At 36.6% G+C, this 22,808-nt stretch overlaps 1 protein-coding gene across 3 annotated transcripts in view; it reads right to left on the bottom strand.

Annotated features, from left to right (window-relative positions):
- LOC311299925 (TBC1 domain family member 20) overlaps window positions 1-22,622 on the bottom strand; it is a 42,124-nt gene extending 19,502 nt beyond the window's left edge. For all 3 annotated transcript variants that reach the window (XM_084423877.1, XM_084423878.1, XM_084423879.1), the window contains exons 1-7: window positions 22,371-22,622; window positions 21,430-21,615; window positions 21,274-21,354; window positions 19,942-20,128; window positions 18,272-18,373; window positions 12,924-13,065; window positions 7,779-7,963 (exon numbers count right to left, since the gene is read on the bottom strand). In XM_084423877.1, the coding sequence (XP_084280003.1) occupies window positions 7,779-7,963; window positions 12,924-13,065; window positions 18,272-18,373; window positions 19,942-20,128; window positions 21,274-21,354; window positions 21,430-21,615; window positions 22,371-22,434 (947 nt within the window). In that variant the 5' untranslated portion in view covers window positions 22,435-22,622. The remainder of the gene's footprint in view (window positions 1-7,778; window positions 7,964-12,923; window positions 13,066-18,271; window positions 18,374-19,941; window positions 20,129-21,273; window positions 21,355-21,429; window positions 21,616-22,370) is intronic.
- Between the last annotated feature and the right edge of the window lie 186 nt (window positions 22,623-22,808).

The raw sequence follows: 22,808 nt of genomic DNA, 5'->3' as shown, positions 1-22,808 counted from the left end.
GTAGTATGGGAAGTTTGGCAGATTTTTATATGAATTCAACCTCTAATAAACATAAAAATATCACGTATGTGCGTTATAGCTCGCCGCTGTATCACAAATGGTGAATATATAATTTTTTTTCTTTATATTTAAAACATTTACAAAAAGAAAAAAATTGAATGGATGCTATCTTTTGAACTCTTGGCATGAAAACAAACTGAGGTTTCTACAAATCTTTCATGGTTTTTTTATGCTCAACGCTATTTCAAAATAAAGGTCTGAACACGAACTATAGATTGTAAGCTTTCAAATGATATATAGTTTGTCAAGATTAGTTTAGGTTTAGTATAGGATATTACGGTTTTAAATATGCAATGGCTGTGGGCCCACCAGTGGGCCGGTGACACTCAGGGGTCATGAATTGAGAAATCAAATTTTCCTTGATCTTTTGACATATAAGAGGTCATTGTACTGTAAAAATATTAGTCCAAAAACAGCTTTTATTGAAACCAAGCTGCCAAAACAACTCGTTTCAGATTTTGTCTCAGTATGACGTCACAGTCATAGTCCCGCCTCTGCAGAAGGTCGACGCCTACTTCTACATCATTGCCACTTTAGCCCCGCCCACGATTCACGCTGCATGTTATGTAGTAGTAAATACAAGAGAGACGCAAAAACAGTTTTAATCTAGCAACAAAACCATAGAGAAGACGTTTTGTGACAAGTTGTGGAAAAACACAGTCCTGGCATTGCCATCCTTGTGATCCTAACATGAAGAAAGCGAGGATGAACTTTATTTTTAAAGTAGTTCCAGTCAGATCGCATCAGTAAGACACTGTTCGTTTGTTCGCTTCGCTTTACTGCAGATTCGTTTTTTAAACAAGGCACACTTCACGTTACTGAGAAAATCATGAATGATGAATATAAGAATGACAGTCCGGCAAACAACGGTACATTCATTCATAATTCATTTGCATGAAAAAACGTTAAGATATCCTATTAAATATAACTAGCAACTCCAAGTACTTAAACTTTATTTGCCACAACCAAGATTTATAAAGCATATGTAATACGCATAAATGTTTCACAGTTGGCAAATTAACTATGTAACGAGATAAACACCTTTCTGTCTTCGTTTCAACATTAATATAACGTGATAAAAATACAGTAAAGAATTAATATAAATAAAGATGATTAATTCCCAACGCTGTCACAGACTGGAGCATCTTTAATATTAGAGTAGGTGTAGGTTTGCGTTCGGATTCAGGATCTAAACATGTATGGCTCAATTTCACCGGATTTCAACATTGGAAGTTTCAAAACATCTCCACACGTGTAATCGCAGGGAGACGGCGAAAGATACTTTATTATGCAAAACTGTTACCCGATCACAGCAGTGGGCGTTTGCAAGCCTATCGTTCGAAAGAGAGCGTCAAAAACAGGATAGAAAGTAGCTTTTTACCTCTGAATTACGATGTTTTTGATGTAAAAATCGTGCTACATTATAAGTGGACCTAAAAGAACATTATAAAATAAAAAAAATGCAGTTATTGACCTCTTTAATTAAAATGATATAGACATAAAAGGAATGATTAAAAAAAAATAATACAAATAAAATATAATTCAAAATATTACTAATAACTACTGTATAATAGTATGTAAAACCCTAAAGTGATTGCTACAATATTTACTGAAATCTTATTTTGTATAGTTGCATTGCACCAGGTTTTGACGTCATCGGTGCCAAAACAACTGATCCCCGTGAATATGGGGAATGAAGAATAACTTTCTTTGATGGTTTTCTCACACAAAGCTTCACAAGGTTTGCATATGGTCCTTTTTGTGTGTGTGTGTGTGTTTGTACTTTGTGGAGCTTGTCAGATGTGAAACTAACTGCTGTTGTATGGCAAAAACTGGGAGAAAATTCTACACAGATTCTATTGAAAGCATTATCCAGGTTTCGAAGGACACGGGGGTGAGCAAATAATGACAGAATTATCTTTTTTTGTGTGGGGGTGAACGGTCCCTTTAACTCCTAACGTGATCAGCTCTGCAGGGAATCTCTCTTCCTGCGTCTTCAGAGATGAATCCTCGTCTTTGGCTTGCGCTCTCTTCAAGGTGGCTCGTCTTGACGGTCTTTGATCGCTTTTTCTCCCTCCCTCTTGTCTCTAAAACAGTTTCTAATTTTACCGTTTCCTCTCTCAGAAGCAGCAGATTGTGTGACCTCTGTCACATCATTCTTCTGTTTTTCCTTCACCCTCTTCCTCTTGCTCAATCTGTTCTCGCTGTGGTGAAGAAGATACAGCAGATGATGGATGTGTTTACGCTGGAAGAACATTTCCACGGCTGCACTCAGTCAAACCATCACAGCTCCACAGTCTTCACGGAAATCCTTATCCTCATCTTCCTCCTCTTTGAGAGCCTTGTTCACATGCACATGTGTTAGTGCATAAAATACGAGGGCAAACGTTTTATATATGTATATTAGGGGTGTAACGAGACCCTCATGTCACGATACGATACATATCACGATACGATATTATTGCGATACTCCAAGACATATGATGAAAGGTTAACAAATGAACTGTTGATTAAAATGCTAAATTTGATATTACATTGTGTGTGTAAATGAATAGGCTTAGACTTGTGCTGGAAACCCAAAGCACAGGACAATAGAGACACCAGAATAACAATATTCATGATTCTGAAGATGAAAATACAGAATTATTTTAGATGAATATTTGCGCTCTTTCACTGACTAGATATATTTAAAATAATGTAGTCCACTTTTTACTGGTAAAATCAGACATTTGGCAAATATTCTACATTATATTCAGCATTATTTATAGTAGTTTAATGTAGTACTGACACTAAAACTCTGAAAACTTCTAATTTTGGGTGAATTATACACGATTCATACTGTATTGTTGCATTTTTGTATTGTGATATAATGTGACACGATATATATATATATATATAGACTACTGTCAAAAACACAAAAAAACTCTTACCGACCCCAAACCGTTGAAGATTATAGTAATCAAGTTACAGCCTCTGCATATGTCCGAACTAAGCGCTTAATATGCACTGACCCTAAAGTTGCCCCTGCTCTCCTACAAGTGCAACGTGCCTGTAAACCTGATCACCATTACAGCCCGGGTAGCCTGTGATTGGCTTTCACAGCATATACTTAAACCCTTCTCTCTCTCGCTGTCATGACGTTATGGGTTAACACAGTTCAGTGGGATGCTCTAATTCAATGCGTCCTTCCATCTAACACGCATGATGGCCCTATTATTAGACACTTGCTGCTGAGATGGTACGTCCAATTACCCATCAGTCTGCGCTCGGCTTGTGTGAGAGTGTGTGTGTGTGTGTGTGCTCTGCAGGCCTTTGTGAATCAGCCCTGATGTCCTGATGACCCGTAAGTGTTGGCGCTTTGTCACTTCACCATGAGCTGCTTGCTCAAGCGTGTTGTGATGCACCGAAGGCTTTTGCTTACTGGACGCTCTTAAAAACGCATTAAAGTTACAGGTGGAGGTTAAACGTTCCTATATCACGAAGATCTGAAGGTCTACAAAAAAAAAAGAAGAAAAAAAGTCCAATAGTCTCAACACATTCACTCACAGCGCTTCTTTCTTCCTCAGAAGAGCTCACTGTAGTCTGGGAATTTGTGACTTTGGTTCTCAGAAGAATGATTAAAAAAGCAGTAAAAAAAATACGCAACATGCATCAAACGAATGACCATACGTCTCCTTTAGGGATGCACGATATACAGTAGCGGCCACCCTATCGGGATCGGCTGATATACGTTTATTTTAGATGTTATCGGCCCAGTAAGAAGATTTGGCTGATATATTAAAGCAGATAAATATTGGATTATTTCCTTCAGCTGAGACACTTCAGATGCGCACTGTTCAACATGATGGTTTTAAATTGCTTGAAATATGATTGGAATCATTTCATAAAAAGAAAATATGGTTCAGTGCAACATGTGTGTCATATCGGCTACACAGAACATGAGAACATTATAATTGTGTGTTTGGGACAAGGCTTTTAACGATGAGACTTTTGTTTGTGTAATCGGGCTCTCAAAAATTAAATAAGAATTCGGGTTTAGATTCATCGGCCAATATATCAGTTATCGTCTATCAAATATAAAGAATTATCGGTTATCGGACAAAATGTTGGCCAAATGTTTCTCTAACCCATCGCTGCACATTTTAGATCTCCCTTATTTAACACACCTGATTTGACTGATTAGTTCATTAGCTCATCAAGTGCTCCATGACCTGAATTAGGCATGTCAAATAAACCAAAATGTGCAGTGTTGTGGGGTTCAGAAATCGTATGCAATAAAACATGCAACAGATTCGCTTCGGCCTTTCCGAAGTATGCGAAAGCTTTATATATGTACTCAAGGGTTTAGACTGGCTCTGGGTGGATGTGTAAATTGACGCTGTGTCCGAAATCGCATACTTCCCTATTATATAGTATTCGAAAAGTACCTGGATGATCTACTACTACTGGCGAGATTCTGAAGTGCACATTCGATGGACACTTTACTGTCCCATGATGCCACAGGAGAGGATTTAGGTCACATGATAATGACAACATGGCGGACGTAGTAAGTTCAAATTTCTCATATTCATTCCATTTAAAACATACATATTTTAATGGTCACACAGTCAATTCCAACTCAAATTTAGGCCCTACTCAGACAAACATGTCAGTCATTTTACAGAAATCTTTCAATTTAGTGTGGCAGATTTTGAACTGTGGTTCTGTATCTGTATATTGGTAGATTAACTGTTTTGAAATTAAGGTTTTAACATGAATGCAAGTTTGCAGTCAAATATAGAAGGTATTTAGCTTTCAGTTAAATGCATAATCGAATATCTCGTGTGGCCTAGACGACATCATCTGAAAAGGTTGATGAAAGATGACATTTTTTTGTTTTCTTTAAAGTTACATGCATGGATGAGTCATTCAAAATAAGACCTGAAACATGAGTTATGAAAATTATTGTTATAAGTTGATTTTAACCTGCACACATACCCACCGACCAATCAAAAAACTCTGTGGGATACAAAACCAGTAACATTATGAGTTAAAATTGTGAAATATAAGTTGCAATTACAAAAAAATTGATGCAAATATGAGATTTGTGAGAAGAACAGATGCAATTGGGATAAATAAAAGGCAGAATTAAGAGATATGAAGTCACAATTACAAAAAAAAAATGCATTTGGGAGTCAGAATTGTGAGATATAATGTTGCAATTCTGAAAAATAGACGCAATTGGAAAGTATACATTTGCAATTGTAAAAATAAAATAATAATAATAATAATAATAATTGTGAGATATAAAGTTAGATTTGTGAGAAAAAATTAAAATAAATCACAATTACTAAAAATACATGCATTTGGGAGATATAAAACCAGACCTGTGAGATATAGTCAAAATTCTACAAGGTAGACGCAAAAGGGAGATGTAAAGTTGCAACTTGCGATTACAAAAAAATAGACGCAATTGTGAGATACAAGGTCGCCGTTAAAGGAAACAACCTGCACACACACACCCTCAATCCACAAGCTCTCAAAATCCATCAGGTAGACACACAAACACATGACAGATGCTTGTAGTTTCTTCTTTCCTGAACATGCGTGATCTACTCAAACCCGCAACAGGCAGCGCTAACTAACACCGAAAGATGAGATCAGAGCTTCAGTCTCGTGATAATATAATTTTACTGCGTTTATGAAGTTGGGTGCGAGCAGAGGGCAGGGTGTCACGCCTGAGGGTGTGTGCAGGGGGTATTAATGAAGAACATGTGGGGGTCAAAGCCATTAGGGAGGACGTGCCACTCCTCATTACAGCACTCCACAGGGTCAAACAGAACAATAGAGATCAAGGTCACAGGTCACGGCCTCGCGACAGGCTGCTCATATCACTGACACACACACGTATGTGCTTCGCTTTTCAGCGAGGCCACAGATGCTGGTGGGGGAGGGGTTATGCAAATTAGGGTAGCGCATTAATAACCCAGAGAGGCGGAGCTTACTTTTTGCAGGACTGATTTGCATAAGACAGGCAGAAAGAGAAAGATCTTTCTCATTTTAGTGTTAATATCTCTCTCTCACACATTGTTTCTCACGCATTCCCGTCTCTCTCTCTCTCTCGCCGCCCCTCTCTATCACTCTCTCATTTCTGTCACTTCCTTATTCTCATTTCTGTCTCTTCTCTCTCTTAATCTTCATAGGCGACAGCAGACGCAGGGAGATCTTAAACAAGACAGATCTCCCCTCTGATGGCTTTTTCAGCGCTGAGGGACTTGAATTCAGTTCCCGCTGAATGCCGGAGGAATCGTTTCCCGCTGCCGTGAGAGATAAATCATTAAAGTGGCTTCACCTGCATCTGCAAACGCAATCTGCAGACTGACAGCGAGTGTTTAGACACACAGGGCCGAGACGCAGACAGCTCCGGCTGAGCGTCCTTCACGTCACAACAGGGGCGCAACAGAGGGGACATGATATCATTCTCAATAGCGCCACCTGATGGACACAGGTGGAAACCAACACCCCTCAGGGCCAAAGACTAGTTTAAACACACGGGTGTACGGGTGTGTGTGTGTGTGTGTGTGTGTGTGTGTGTACTGAATCCTACAGTATAACAGCACTAGAATTTGTGTGTTATTTGTATGCTAAACTATTTGCCTTAAGTTATTACATTGTTTAAAATAATAAATGTTTTGCTAACTGTGACTTGTTTCTGAAATACATAACTTAGACCGTTACCTCTGATAACAGATCACTGTAAATTGTAATGTGGACTCGTGCATTTTCTGAAAAGCTGCTTTGAAACGATGTGTATTGTGAAAAAAAAAAAATAATAATAATAATAAATCGCTATACAAATAAATGTGAATTTAATTTAATTATTTGGGGATAAAAAAAATAAAAAATCTATAGCGATTCTTCTGATACAAATTGAATTGTGAATTAAAATGTGAAATACTGTGCTTGTAAAGCTGCAATTTGTTAAAAGCAAAATCATAGTGTGATTATATATGACTACACAATAATAATAATAATAATAATAATAATACTGTTAAATAAAATATTATACAAAACAAGAAATGTATTACTTTTGTGATAATACTACTCTATTTAAAAAGCGGGATATATGTAGAATATTCTAGAAAATAATATGAAAATTTGTATTTAATAAAATAATAATATAATTTAACTGTATAACTGTAAAAAAGACTCCAGAATTTAAATAAGATTTTAAATAAAAATAACGCTTTATAACTGTATAAAAAAGACAATACTAATACTACAGAAATTAATACAAAAAATTTGTATTAAATAAAAAGAATACTTTATTTTACTGTGTAACTGTAAAAAATACACTATTAATACTCAATAAATTAATAATAATAATAAAAATTGAGTATTTAATAAAATACATTTTTATTTTACTGTACGAATATTCTAGAAATTAATAGTTTTAACTTTTTTATTTTCAAACATTAAACCATCTTGCAGATCTTCAGCTGCTCACGTGTAAAAGCAGGACACAGAGCAGCGTCTCACTCTGAAACACGCAGCGCATATTACACTAAGCCATGCTGAGATTTTGATTGATCATTCTGCCCTAATACTAGTATTAATATATGTATAAAATAAATTAAATGATCATTTTTTTGCTGATAGTTTTCCATTGTTAACTGAAGACGTAAAACACCTTTGTAAAAGTGTGTGTGTGAATGTAAGAGTGTGTTTGAGAGTCTCACATGTTGCATGACTGCAGCGCTGCAGACTGGGTCATCAGAGAGGGCGGGCAGCTGATGAAGAGTTTCTGAGCTCGACCAATCAGATCCTCGTACGGCAGATCCTGGGGCATCTTAGACAGCAGGTGATGAACGCTGGCCATATCACACTCGCTGCTCTTCACTTCCTTCTGTCTGTACAACACGATCTGACGAGAGAGAGAGAGAGGGAGAGAGAGGGAGAGAGAGAGGGAGAGAGAGAGAGAGAGAGAGAGAGAGAGAGAGAGAGAGAGAGGGAGAGAGAGAGAGAGAGAGAGGAGAGAGAGAGAGAGAGGAGAGAGAGAGAGAGAGAGGGAGAGAGAGAGAGGAGAGAGAGAGAGAGGAGAGAGAGAGAGAGAGAGAGAGGAGAGAGAGAGAGAGAGAGAGAGAGAGAGAGAGAGAGAGAGAGAGAGAGAGAGAGAGAGAGAGAGAGAGAGAGAGAGAGAGAGAGAGAGAGAGAGAGAGAGAGAGAGAGAGAGAGAGAGAGAGACACTGTTAGGGTATGCCCACAGTTCCCTCACTGATGCACGAAAATGACAATTCAATTTTACGCAACTATAAGTCATGTTTACGATGTTAAAATGACACTTCTGAGGAAGAGAAAAGTCACTCAAGTAGGCAAGGTTTTGGTTCAAAGAAGTTTGAGGTTCATAACTTCAAAAATATAAAATGTATAATAAAACAATAAACTAGTATCATGTAAACTAGATATCCATAAGCAGAGATATTCAGCTCTGATCAGGTTAGAACAAGAAAAAAACAACTTTGAAAACCAAAAGCACTGACGGATTTTCCCAAAACTATGTGTTGAACCCAAATCCTGCCCTATTTATTTGGTGCTTTACGGTTTAAAAAAAAAAAAAAAATTCTTCTTGTTTTAAGCATAAAAGTCAGTAGATTTTGTTCGATTTATACTTAAAGTAAATAAAAAAAACATTGTGTAGATTTTTTTTTATATATAAATAATATAAAAAAATCATAAATTATAATGCAGTAAATAATAAATAAATACAATATAATACACAAAAATACTAACTGTGAATGATTTTTGCCAGGGTCCCTCAAAAATCATATAGAAAAAGGTTTACAGAAAAGAATTAGCTGAAATTGTGTCAAGGCCCATTTCTGCTAAAAGAAGTTTTTTTTGTTTTTTTTGCTTTTTAAATGGCCTTTTCTTGTTTGTAAGCATAAAACCTAAAAGTGGTTATACCCAAAAAAAAATAATAATAATCTTACAAGATCAATTTAAAAGCAAAAAAGACAATATTTGTTTTATATACTTGTTTTTAGAAAATATATTTTTAATTAAGGTTAATTAAATAAATGTTTATGGGCAAATTAAATAAATAAAGGTATTTTTAATTTAACCTTAATTAAAAATATATTTTCTAAAAACAAGTATATAAAACAAATATTGTCTTTTTTTTGCTTTTAAATTGATCTTGTTTTAAGGATGTTCATATACCGTATGTTTATTACAATTGTGAATAATTGGACCAGGACTAAATGTTTTTTTGGTACACGTGTGATCAACGTGGACCAGAAAGAATTCTGGCTGTGCAAGGCTCTTCAAAATCCCCCCGTTTCCTTCACTTATGAGCAAAACAACGAGGTTTTCATCCATAACCGTAAACTAAAGCTCGGCTGGCAGATGTTCACTACACCCTCCTCACGCCCGGTCAGACTCATCCCAGCAGAGGTCAAGCAAGAGTCGTCCAGAGCCGAGACGGGTCGTCGAACTACCTAAGACGCAGGATGAACTACATTTCCGGCTGGCTTTCTCATCCTGACTTCAAACGGCCCCGGCCCCGTTGTCTCTGACAGGGGAGCTGCTCGTGGAGACAGAAGAAAGAGGCGCGTTTAAAGGATTCTAGCACAAACACGCAGCCTTCCACACAAACCTCTGGTGAATTCATTAGAGTTGTTTAATTAACTGATCCCGCTACAACAAAGTGCCCTCGATTCTCGCATTAGACGAGGAAGGAGTGGAAAAAGAAAAGAAAATTCTTTGCCTCTCTTTTGGAAAGAGGTTTGTTGTTGTTGTGCTGATGAATTAGCTATCGCCTAAATACGTGAATTAACACATACATGGTAAACAACTTCCTCTTTTTGGATTACAAAAGCGTGTGTATAGTCTGAAGGGCAACAGCACATGAGTGTTCAGTTCTGCTGTGATCGCAGGGTACAAAACAATTGTTCCTAGCAAAAGAGCGCTATTCTTGGGAAGAGAGCTTTTTAATGTTCAACGGATGCGTGTCACAAACAGGATTTTCTAGAAATATACCCATAGTTACAGTCAAATCAGTTTAGAGATCAAACAGGACATTTTAAGAAATTATCTTCAATTATAAATCTCAGTAAATTAAATTAAATAACATAAATATTAGATAAAAACGTATTTATCTCAGTTGGTTACAAAAGCATCATTTCTAACAGTACAACAATTACTAAAGCAAAAATTAAAATAAGTGAGTATAAACAGGGTACCCCCAGGATCCTCCAACTTAAATTCAAGGCTTTTTAAGACCTTTTTAATACCATTTCAAATGAAATTCAATGCCAACTTCGTACCAATTCCGACAGAAGTATGAGGGGAAAATGTCAAATCTGTATACATTTTAAACCCTAAAAAATAATTATGTACAAGTAGACTATTTGAATTAAATAAAACATTTTATTTAAATTATCAGTCATATTTAATACATAAGCATCAGCGTTGTAGCGTGCACGTGTGTAGGCCAATGTTAATTTTGGCAGCCATTTTTGATTTAGTCTTACTCTTCATCTTCAGACGAAAATGCTTATTGGTCTTAGTCACATTTGAGTCATTCTGCCTTTCATAGTTTTAGTTGACGAAATGTGTTTGCATTTTTTGTCAACTTTTAGTCATTACTTTTAGTCAAACTGCAGTTACTTTAATTTTGGTAACTATTTTATATGTAGTCTTTAGACAGAAAATGTCATAATTATTCTCTCTAGGCCAATTCGATTAAGCTTATGAGAAATTAAAATTAAGCTAACAGGCTGTATTGACATTGCACTCTTTAGCAGTAGCACTTGTGCAATTCTACATATCCCTTTTCCTTAGTTCTCCAATTTTTTAGAGTGCCGTACCCCCTCTCTTCCACGACTGCAGTCACATCTTTCCATTAAGGGACAATATTTGCCCCATTTAATCGATTTTTCCATTTCATTTTTCACCTTTATAATACTTTTAAAAATAAATAATGCTTTAAATAAAACAATGTTCAATAAATATTCAATGCTAAAAAACGTTTAATATTAATAAAAATATGATATTAAAATCGCCAGTAGGTGGCGGTAACTCATTGTCTTTGTCAAAGCCACAGATTTTGTTGCAAAATAGAGCAATAAGCCTGTTTAAAATTTAGTACATCACTTAATGTTACCCTTTTTTTATTTCTTTTTTTTTTTTTTACTGTTGTATAAAATCAATGTCACATTTGAAATCGTGTGGATAGTTGGGAAACATTGCATTCTTGCTCGCATAATGATCAACATTAAAAACACTGCTGTATATCAGCCTGCATTTTGATCGCAGATTTAGTCGCACAAACAGCGCAAGCGGCTCGTGACAGATCTTCTCAAATGAAGATCGCTGAACTCCAGCTTGTCTGTGTTTTCAGATCATCCGCGCTTCTTCAACAATGTAGAGAGAGCGCGCGTGGATGGTTGTGGCCAGATACTACTGAAAAGACCGGGTAGAAAACATGCTCTTTTAACAGAAAAGCTCTGATTAGTAACCATCGTAACGGGTGCGCGCGCTTTCGCGCGTTCTTCTATGACGTGAAGCGCGAGGTGCACTCAACGTTACGCGACTAATTTTTAATTAGTCTACATTAGTAACAGCTAATTTTGTTACGGTATGAATTTAATCATAGAAAAGGCAAAAAAAATTAAGACCTTTGTAACGAAATTCAAGACTTTGTATACCAAATTCAAGGCTTTTAAGGCCTTAATTTGAGATTATCAAATTTAAGACTTTTTCAATGCTTTTAAGACCCCGCGGGTACCCTGATAAATAAATAAAGAATAAATATTATAAATATTTATTATTATCATTATTAAAATAAAATAAAAAAAACTTAAGTACTAAAATTACTAAAATACAAAAAATAAAATATTATATTAATATGTATTTAACTAAAATAAATAAGTTGAAGTACTAAAATTACTATAAAATAAATTAAAGCTAAAAATAAATAAATCATAATAACAACAACAACAACATTTTAATGTTTCTAATTTCATATTTAAGTTTTAAATAATACTACACAATAAATAATAATAAATGTTAGACTAAAATCTTAAATGAAAATTAGAAATGTTGCCATGGAAACTAACTGAAATAAATAGTTGAAGTGAAGTGAGGTTCTAAAAATCAAAAAATATCCAGTATGAGCACATAATAATAATAATAATAATAATAAGTCTGCTTTGAGCCAATCATAAAGTCGACACTGTGATGGGCTCTGCGCTCTTTACAGTAAGGGCCAGTTCACCCAGAATGCATTTTTGTGTTTCACTGCACAGCTTGTTAACTGTTTTTCTATGTAAACATGAACGAGACGGGCATTTTTCAACTTTAACTGTTGCATCACGTCTCTCCCCTTAGTCTCACGTTTCTAAAAATGCAATGCTCATATTGATTCCCAGCATTTGTATTCAATACTACTCAGCGTCCCGCATTTTTAAAAGCATTCAATGTGAACGGCCCCTTGCGCCTGTCACTCAGAAGACAATAAACGTTGTCAAATTGGACAGATGAAACTAAAGAGCTTCTGGTGCGGATGCGTCAGTGGTATCTTACCAGTAAAAATGTGTATTAGCGTATATACGATTTTTTTTAAAAGCTGAAAAGCTGTATTTAAGATGCTGAAAAAGCTTTCATACATTCAAAATTACTTTCAAAACTAATTTGAATGTGTGAAAGCAGCTTTTTCAGCATTTCTAGGATGCCCGGTCAAGTTAAAAATAGTTTTAAAAGACACTTCAGTCCTCCTCTCTCTCTCACGAACACTGAAAAGGTCAGAACGCAGCACTGCCTCGATGTCCTTGAAAGGCAGGAGATGGACTGACTAAAGTGAGAGAGAAGACGCTTCTCCTTACCACAGCGGCGAAGTAGATGGCCATGAGTGGGTGAGACGCCAGGAAGAAATCATAGAGCCGCAGGACATGCCGGAAATCTGACAAGACGTAGCCGTACCATGTGATCAGCCAGCTCAGGGCGAAGATCGTGCCCACCTCAGACCTGCAACACAGAGACATCAGTGATCAGCATTACCAACATCATCAGCTCAAACTGAGCAATTACACATTATATTAAGTACAAATGACCTAATTATCTTTTGCATGATATTTTCCATCTTGGTCAAACTATCTCTACAATCTATTGTCGATTCTATTTATTTGGATGTACACTGCCGTTCAAAAGTTTGGGATTAAGATTTTTTATGTTTTTAAGTCTATTATGCTTACCAAGGATGCATTATTTAATTTATTTTATTAAATACACACACAAAAAAAAAACAATATTGTGAAATATTATTGCAATTTAAAAGAACTGTTTTCTATTTGAATATATTTAAAAGTGTAATTTATTTCCTGTGATCAAAGCTGAATTTTCAGCATCATTACTCCAGTCTTCAGCGTCACATGATCCTTCAGAAATCATTCTGATATGATGATTTGCTGCCCAAAAAACATTCATTATTATTATCAATGTTGAAATGTACATTTGTGTACAGGATTCTTTGACGAATAGAAAGTTCAAAAGAACAGCATTTCTCTGTTAGAAATAGAATATTTTATAACATTATTCATTACCGTTCAAAAGTTTGGGGTCAGGATGCATTAAATTGATCAAGTTACAGTAAAGACATTTATATATCTATATCAGAACTTTCATGTGACACTGAAGACTGGAGTAATGATGCTGAAAATTCAGCTTTGATCACAGGAATAAATGACACTTTACTATATATTACAATAGAAAACAGTTATTTTAAATTCTCATAATATTTAACAATATTACTGTTTTTTTTTTAATGTTTTTTTTACTTTTAATCAAATAAATGCAGCCTTGGTGAGCAGAACTTCTTTTAAAAACATAAACAAAACATAAAAAAATCTTTAAAACAAACTAAACAGTCCCAAACTTTTTGACTGGTAGTGTATATTTGGTGTCACTGACCCCCTGAGGTTTGTGATCACAAACTTGCATTCATGCATCGGGACCATACGCTTGTGTGCGCCGTATCGAGCATGAATCCGGCATAAGTAAACATGCTCAATGGCAACATGACCTTTTGAAAGAGCCTCTAATCTGTGAAAGCGACATTCAAACATGACAGGACACAGCAGAGCTCTCCCGAAACTCCTCCGAAACCCGCCGGAGCATTTAGCATGTGCGACACACAGGAACGCATGTTTGACACGTTCATTAATCACAGTCACTGATATTCCATGAGAGCAATTTAACGGGCTTTCCTCTGCCTTGTAAATGTGCCGCAAGGTCACGAGCGCACGCTAGACGGGAATAAAGCTCTCCGCGTGACCGAGAACAACAGCAATCGTCATGATTCGCAGTGGGTGAAGCTCCTTCTGGAAGCCGTAAGACAGCGGCGGTATTTGAGAGCTCAGTAAATGCAGAGAAACCGACGCAGGAACGGGAACGGAAAAGCAGCGTTTCTTTTTTTAGGGCTTTTTAAAAGTTATTAACTTGTTTGGAAAGATTCATAAAAGCAAAAGCAACAGCATCTGAGTGAGCAACACCATTAAACCTGTGGACCGGCACTGCGGCGAGACGCGCCGATGCAATATTTATGAGGAACCTCTTATTCTCTACATTTTAGATGAGTCGCCATTATAAATAACCTGCTTTTACAAACTAGAGCCGGAAAAGACTCACGCAATGCAGAGCTACAGGTTTATCTGAACACTCTCTCACACACACACACACACACACACTCTCAGGACGTCATAAATGAATCACATATCAGTGATTCTGTTGGCTTGTCAAACCAAATGGTTCTCACATAAACAAGATGGTCTCACAGCAAGAACGCACACAACTTTATGCATCAGGTTGGAAAGGACAAATAAACAACACATGGCTGTCAAAAGCTAAAACGCGAGATGACATTGAGAGCGTGTGGGGAATACGCAACACTTTAAACTGTCTGACACGATAAAGACAGTCAGTGTGTGTGTGAGTTTTAGCCCAGATCTTACATTTCTACGATCTATCTTATTGATGCTGAACAACTTGTACATGCATTTTATGCAAACTTAAATGTTTGTAGTTTCTGTGAGGTTTAACTCTATCTGCTGATGTAAATATGCATGATCGCATACATTAGATGAGGACTTATCAATATTGCAAGACTGATTTAACAGTAAGCCGCTCCTGTAAAACAGGCTGGCAAACAAACCATTCATGTTTTCTGCACTCTAATGACTTCATCTCCTGATATTTTAATGCAATTTAAAAAAAAAATTACTAAGAAAACTAGGGCTGGGTATCGTTCAAAAAATTTCGATACCAATACCGATACCGATACCTTGATTTCGATACCGGTTCCTGATCGATACTTTTTTCGATACCAATTTTATGAAATCCATTTTAACAAGATTACATAACACATTACCTCAGAAAAACTTTGGTTTTATTTTTTCCAGTTTGACTCATGCTCCTTATTCAGTGCACAAAGGAACAAAAAAAGCACAAAGGAACAAAATATTCCTTATACATATACATAAGGTACAAAATATTTTTTTTATAAAGAGCTCATGCTCACCAAAGCCGAATTTATTTCGTCAAAAATACAGTAAAACTTGTAATATTGTGGAATAGTATTACAATTTAAAATCTTATTTGAATATATTTCAAAATGTAATTTATTCCTGTGTTGTCAAAGCTGAAATATGAAAACAGTTTTTGGAAGGTCATTTTTGATCACTTTAATGCATGCTTACTGAAAAAAAATTCTGACCAACACGTTTTTGAACGGCAGTGTACATTCAGTAGGTCATTATTGAAATATAAACACAGTCAGAGTGATCAACAAGGTATCTCTTCATTTACCAGTCGAAGACGCAGCAACTTTCTGCTCTTATGTTTACTCCGTGCACTGTCAAGGGCTTCATCATATCTGTCGCGGTACCGTCTTTGCAGTCATTATTTTACCACAAATACTGCATCGCGCGCTGTTGGCATCGAGCCTGGAGAAATGTAGCCACACTTTTGATCGACTTTTCCACATCTTTAGGGTATTGTGAGTGTGTGTGCTTGCGTGTCATTGAGTATGTGCGCGAGTTTGTGTGTGTGTGTGTGTGCTCGCGTCCATAGGCTCGCGTCTCATGAGAATGTGCGTGGACAGTTTGTGTGCGCGCGCGCGTCTCATAAGAGTATGTGCGGAGAGTTCCGCGCGTCTCGTGTGTGTAGAGTTTGCGTGTATGTGCGTGAGCGAATTTAGGCGTGTCGTTGTGCATTTCATATGTATTTGTTTGAGCACTGACGTTGACGAGTTAACCCCTTAGGTATCGAAATCTGGTACCGAAAAACAAGTCATTTTTCGATACTCGATAGTATCGAGGCAATTCGGTCGGTACCTAAAAAGTATCGAACTCGGTACCCAGCCCTAAAGAAAACAAACATCAACGACAAAACAGCTCCATCATAACAGTAACATACCAACAAATATATAAGATAAGATAAGCTACACACACTTTTTAATACCTATTCTTTTTTTCTTTTTTTTAAATAAAAATAAATACAAACAAAATTAAAAGAATAATAAATAAACAGGTTAATAAAATTCATTTTAAATTCCAGAGTAGAGGCACATTGACTAAACATTATGCATTTATGCTTAAAAATAAGTCTTAAAATTTACAAAAGATTATTTATTTAGTATAAATCATTTGATAAAGTGGAAAAGAAATCTAGTCACTCTTCAAAAAAAATTTTTTATCTGCATTATTATTATTATTATTATTATTATTATTATTATTAATGTCAGAATAATATAATATTATATATATATATATACACATAAAACACATTTTCTCAACTGGCTGAACAATTATTTGTTGTAAAAAAAAATATATAATAATAAAATTATATATAAAATTATATATTTATATATATATATATATATATATATATATATATATATATATATATATATATATATATATATATAATTTTTTTTTTTTACAACAAATAATTGTTCAGCCAGTTGAGAAAATGTGTTTTATGTGTATATATATATATAAATGTGTATTTATTATATTATATTATTCTGACATTAATAATAATAATAATAATAATAATAAACAACAACAATGCAGATAAAAATAAAAAAATTGAGAATTAAAATGTTGACCAGGGAAGTGAAAATCTGGCCCAACCGGAACAAATGTTGAGCCCTGTGACAGTGACTTTGATGAAGGGTTACACACACAATAGTCTCTTGTGAGAATATTACATAAAGTGTGTGTGTGTGTGTGTGTGTGTGTGTGTGTGTGTGTGTGTGTGTGTGTGTGTGTGTGTGTGTGTGTGTGTGTGTGTGTGTGAGTGTGTGTGTGTGTGTGTGTGTGTGCGTGTGTGCCCTTGCGGTGAAATCAGTTTTATAACTATCAGAGCTGAAGCGAACTGAACATCAGTGCATCAGCACACACTCCTACTCCCCTTCTCTCACCTGATTCAATGTACACACACAGCTGCTGGAACCAAACGTAGACATTTGAGATTCATGTCACAGATTTCAGCAGTTTTACAGTCTCAGTCAGTGTGTAACAGTGGGAGATAAACCTGTTAGCAGGAGTCACTCCCTCACAGCTCCGTCTGCACATTTAAAGACGCCCTCTGCTGCCCTCTTCAGGACAGGGAACTGCATTAACCTCACACGCTCAGGATTCCCTTTGACATGGATCTGTTGTGGTGTTGATTACCACACAAAATTATTTTGACTTGTCCCTCAGTGTAAACACACTTTCATTCAATCATTCACAACCATTCCAGAGGATAAGCAACAAATGTGAAGCTCCTGCTTGCTTAAAAATGTTTCCATACAAAAATGTGTGTTATTTGACCTGTAAAGATGCATAAATTTCCCTATTTAGAGGCAAGACTTTTTTTGAATGGAGGTTAAACTTCTGGTTATGAAAGTTACGACAAGTTAAGACATTTTGTAATCAAACCTACAGATCAGTTAATCTACTAAAAGACGGCCTTGAGTGGTTTACTGCTTTTATAAAGTGGTGGCAATGTTCATTAAATAACTTAAAGTAATACTAAGTAATACTATGCCTCAACTAATCTGAATTTACAGCTATCTTAGTGCTTAATCTCTGTAGTTTATCTAATGTAATCTCTGTGATTGATCCACGTTCGTAAGTGCCTATTCTAGATGATCAATCACAGATAGTCAGCATTACACAATCGAGTCTACCTCATCATGAAGTCGTGTAACTCTCGGTCCACTCGCTCCAGAATGGGCATCAGGTAGTTCAGGATGTGTTTTGTGTTGTCCATGGTGGGGTCCATGAAATCCCTGCAGTTCCCAACAGAAGAAAACAAATGTCTGAGGATACTTATCACTATCAGAGGGAAACAAAAAATAACTTTGATTCAATTCAGTTCAATAACAGTGTTGATGCTGCAAAACCCATCAGTTATGAAACAGAAATAGTTCCAGCTGTAAAGCAGCTCAACAGAAGAGTCATCCGAAACGGGAGTCACTTTGGATAAAAGCTCCTGCCAAATGCATAAAAGTAGATGTTGCAGAAACGATCACACTCAAGTTTCTGATCTACAATCCAAAAATATCCATTTGTGGAAAATTGTAATACAAAAATTATTTCTTTTTTGCCGCAAGAAACAATGCAAAACGCTATAAACAGAATTAGGTAGGGAAGAACATTTACATTTACATTTATTCATTTAGCTGACGCTTTTATCCAAAGCGACTTACAATTGCTATATATGTCAGAGGTCGCACGCCTCTGGAGCAACTAGGGGTTAAGTGTCTTGCTCAGGGACACATTGGTGTCTCACAGTGGATTCGAACCCGGGTCTCTCACACCAAAGGCATGTGTCTTATCCATTGCGCCACACCACCCCCATAACATAAGGTCAGGATGAGCTCTATGATTCTGGATGAACTGAGAAAAACTAGTTCTCAAAACTGAGAAAAACAAGAAAAACACCTACAATGTAATTTGATACAATCTTTATTTGATGTATCATGTTACTTTCAAAAGCTGATTTACTCAATTTTGATCACTTCCATAGAAATAAGCGATTATATCTGAACTATAAACTTTTATCCCAGTACTTCTGTGATCATCTGAATTATTGTAGGACAGAAATGTGGTTGAAAAGACTGTTTCAAACCTATATACAGTATAACTGTAGCCTGGCAATCCAGAGTTCTCACGAGAGCACAAGTTGAATTTTCTCAGCGAGTTTACTCTGGTGTCTAGTAATGATGCTCATTAAATATGCCCCTCGATCTGAGCTGCACCAATCACATCGGGTTATCTGATATAGGCGGGCCAGAGGCGAGATGACGACAGCGCTGCGACGTCGAAGTCATTAGTAAACATTGCAAGATGGCTATGGATGAACACCAGTTGTTTGAAATGGCTTTGGCCGCTACAATGAACGAGTTAGACTTGGCTTTTTATCTAAAAGAGGAACAGAAGACGCCGCTCGAATCGTTCCTTTGCAAGAAGGGCGTTTTTGCTGTTTTGCCGACCGGATACGGTAAGAGCCTAATCTACCAGTTAGCTCCGCTGGAAGCTAAGCGATAACTTGTTGTGATTGGTCGTAGTGTTATCCAATTGCGTGCAGTGAGATTTTCAAATGCATGCTTGGTGCCGCCCCTCGAGCTGGACGATCTTCATTAGTCGACGCCAGACCATTAATCTTTTAGATTTAGGTCTGGATTTCCAGGCTAGTATAACTGCTCTCTCTCCCTCAGAACGCAGATTTGAATGTTCACTGTGATCGTACTTGTCAAAGGTTTAATAGACATGGAGCCGAATCACTTTGATCCCGTGGGTGTCTGAATCGATCTCGTAACGGTTAATCGTGCAGCTGTAGGTCCGGTTTACTCACCTGAGATGATGATTGGACAGTTTCTCCATTATCGCGATGGTCATCCTCTCTCCCACCACCAGCAGGAAGGTCACCACGAGGTCATGATAACCCTGGTAATAGTGCAATTGAGGATTTCTCCTCAGAACATCCAGGATGATGTCTATCAGCTGCTCCTGGAGAACCTCTCGCTCGTCCACACGCATGCCTGAGAACCATTACATCAACAGCAAAACGGGGCATTATAGAAAAGCAGGGCAGAAAATTATTCCATTATCACAGGGTCAAACACACCCTACAGACATGATGATGTGACAAAAGTCTCCTTTATTCTTCTTAAAACCTATATGATGAAACATGATTTTTTTTTTAACCACAAAGGCTGCTATTACACTCTGGTCACGTGACACGCGAGAGTAAAGCAGTTAAAGCAATTATTACATTATAAAATGTGACCCTGGATCACGTCACCAGTCACATGTCGCACAGGTATATTTGTGGCAATAGCCAACAATACATTGTATGGGTCAAAATTATCCATTTTTCTATTATGCCAAAAATCATTAGGATATTAAGTAAAGATCATGTTCCATGAAGATATTTTGTAAATTTCCTACTCTAAATATATAAAACATTTATTTTTGTGAGAGAATGCAGCACAATCGCCAACATAAATGCACAACTTTAAAGGTGATTTTCTCAATGTTTAGATTCAGATTTTCAAATAGTTGTATCTCGGCCAAATATCGTCCTATTTATACAGCTTTCAGATGATGTATACATCTCAATTTAAAAAAATTGACCCATGTGACTGGTTTTGTGGTCCATGGTCACATATATTAAAAACGCATAAAAGCTTGTGTTTGAATGTGAATATTCCATTTAATTTTTTAATCGATTGACAGCACTAATATATATATATATATATATATATATATATATATATATATATTAAACACTGATTTGCACTCAAATTGTTATATTATACTAATACAACAATCTGAAATTAAAATGTTTTCAAGTTGTTATTCAAGTTAATATAATGGGGGGGGGGGGGGGGGGGGAGTAAAAATAATGGAAGAAACTACTGAATTAACATAGTTTATCTTATGTTTTATTTTAAAAATCTTTCCAATGAAAAATATAGTTGTCAAATCTATTTTTTCATGCTTTAACTGTAAACTTCTATGGCATACAAGACACCCAAATTTATACAGGCAGAGAACCGGTCATCTCAACCGGTTTATCACTCAGCCCTGATTGGATATATGTCTCGAGACTCTCCAGGCTGAGTCTGTCATGTGATCATGTGATGGTTTGCCATGTTTTTTGACTGATATATCAGATTCTGACCTTTCGGGAAGCGCCGCATTGACCTCCTGACATCGAGCACCACTTGTCTGTAGTCTTTGTGGTCTTCTCGGACATCTTTGGCTTTAAAAGAGGAAAAAAGTAAACATCACTGAAGTTTCTGTGGCACGTTCCAGACACACAAACTCACACACTTACAGGGTTTGGCAGGCAGACTGTACACATTGACGCTGAGGAGTTTGGGCCAAACTTTTCTCCTAATGTCATCCGTCAGCAAACCGCCTTCGCTCGCAGCCGCCCGCCGCAGGGTCTCGATGTCCACGGGGTCACAGTTCAGGGCCTGATGGATATCAAGCAGCTTCTGTTTCTTCCAGGGCAATTGTTCTGAAGATAAAGCACAAAACATCTGAGGCGGGATGCAAAATTAACACTGGGAGTAAATAGTTAATGTGTGTGGCTTAAATCAGTGTAAGAATGAACATTTTATCTTGTCTGGTGACATCTGACGCCGTCTTTATAGGCAAATCAAATCAGTAAAGTCTTCAAACATCCTCAAATAACTTTTACCTCAGCGGAAAATAAACTTCATTAATCGTAGACAAAACTTCATATACAGATACAATCAGACTATACAGAAGATAAAAACCAAAACTACACATGAGGAACTAAACCATGATTGAAGTCTTGATGGCTTTCACAGACAGAGTGACAATGACCTCCATAAATAACTTATTTGATTTAGAGGGTGAAAAAAACATGAATTAATGCAAAATGTTCAATAAAATTAATATTTATAAAATGATAATTTATACCAATTAGACCACATATAGGCCTATAATTACAATGACATCATAAAAAAATCTCGTATTCATTGATGTGATGTGACATTAAGGACCATAATTCAATGACATCATAACAGTAACAACTGTCATCATACTGGACCTGTCAATCAATCATTTAGTGTCAACATAATGGATCTTCTTACACGTTACACGTCTTACACACATTTAATGATTTTCTAATGGATCGCACGCACACTCAATGACATCATAACGGACCTCTAACACAGTCAGTGACATTATAATTGATTTCCCTCATACATTCAGTAAGTTTATAATGGACCGAAACCGGTAACTTACCTTCGTGTCTCCTGACAGACGCTTGCGATCCGCTCGCCGGCAGTCGCTTCCTCGCTTTTCTCATCTCTTATAGCGACTCACAGTCATGAGGATATCAAATACATGCTGTTGTGTTGACGATCATGTCATTTTCATTCAAAACTGGCCGTAAAAACGAAAGGAAAGTGACATTTATGATTCCCCTCAGATCCGTGTCGTTACGTGGAGAGGAGTGCTCGTCACCCAAGCTTGACTAGTCGTCTCTCACTGGCTGAAAGTGCCGGTGAGTCAGTCAACCTTGACCGCTGTCGACGTCTCACCTGATTGGTTCAAAGCATTTTAAAGACGTCAATAGGCTCAATGCCATTGGCTCATTTCAAACGAGATTCTGCACCTGCTCATAATGACAGGCGTGCGGCGTGTTTGTATTTACAAACATCTGAGTTATGTAATATATCT

Source organism: Rutilus rutilus (assembly GCF_951802725.1).
Source record: "Rutilus rutilus genome assembly, chromosome: 11".
In the NCBI taxonomy this organism is placed as follows: domain Eukaryota; kingdom Metazoa; phylum Chordata; class Actinopteri; order Cypriniformes; family Leuciscidae; genus Rutilus; species Rutilus rutilus.
Note: the sequence above shows the minus strand (reverse complement) of the source record. Positions and strands in the feature narration are given on the sequence as shown.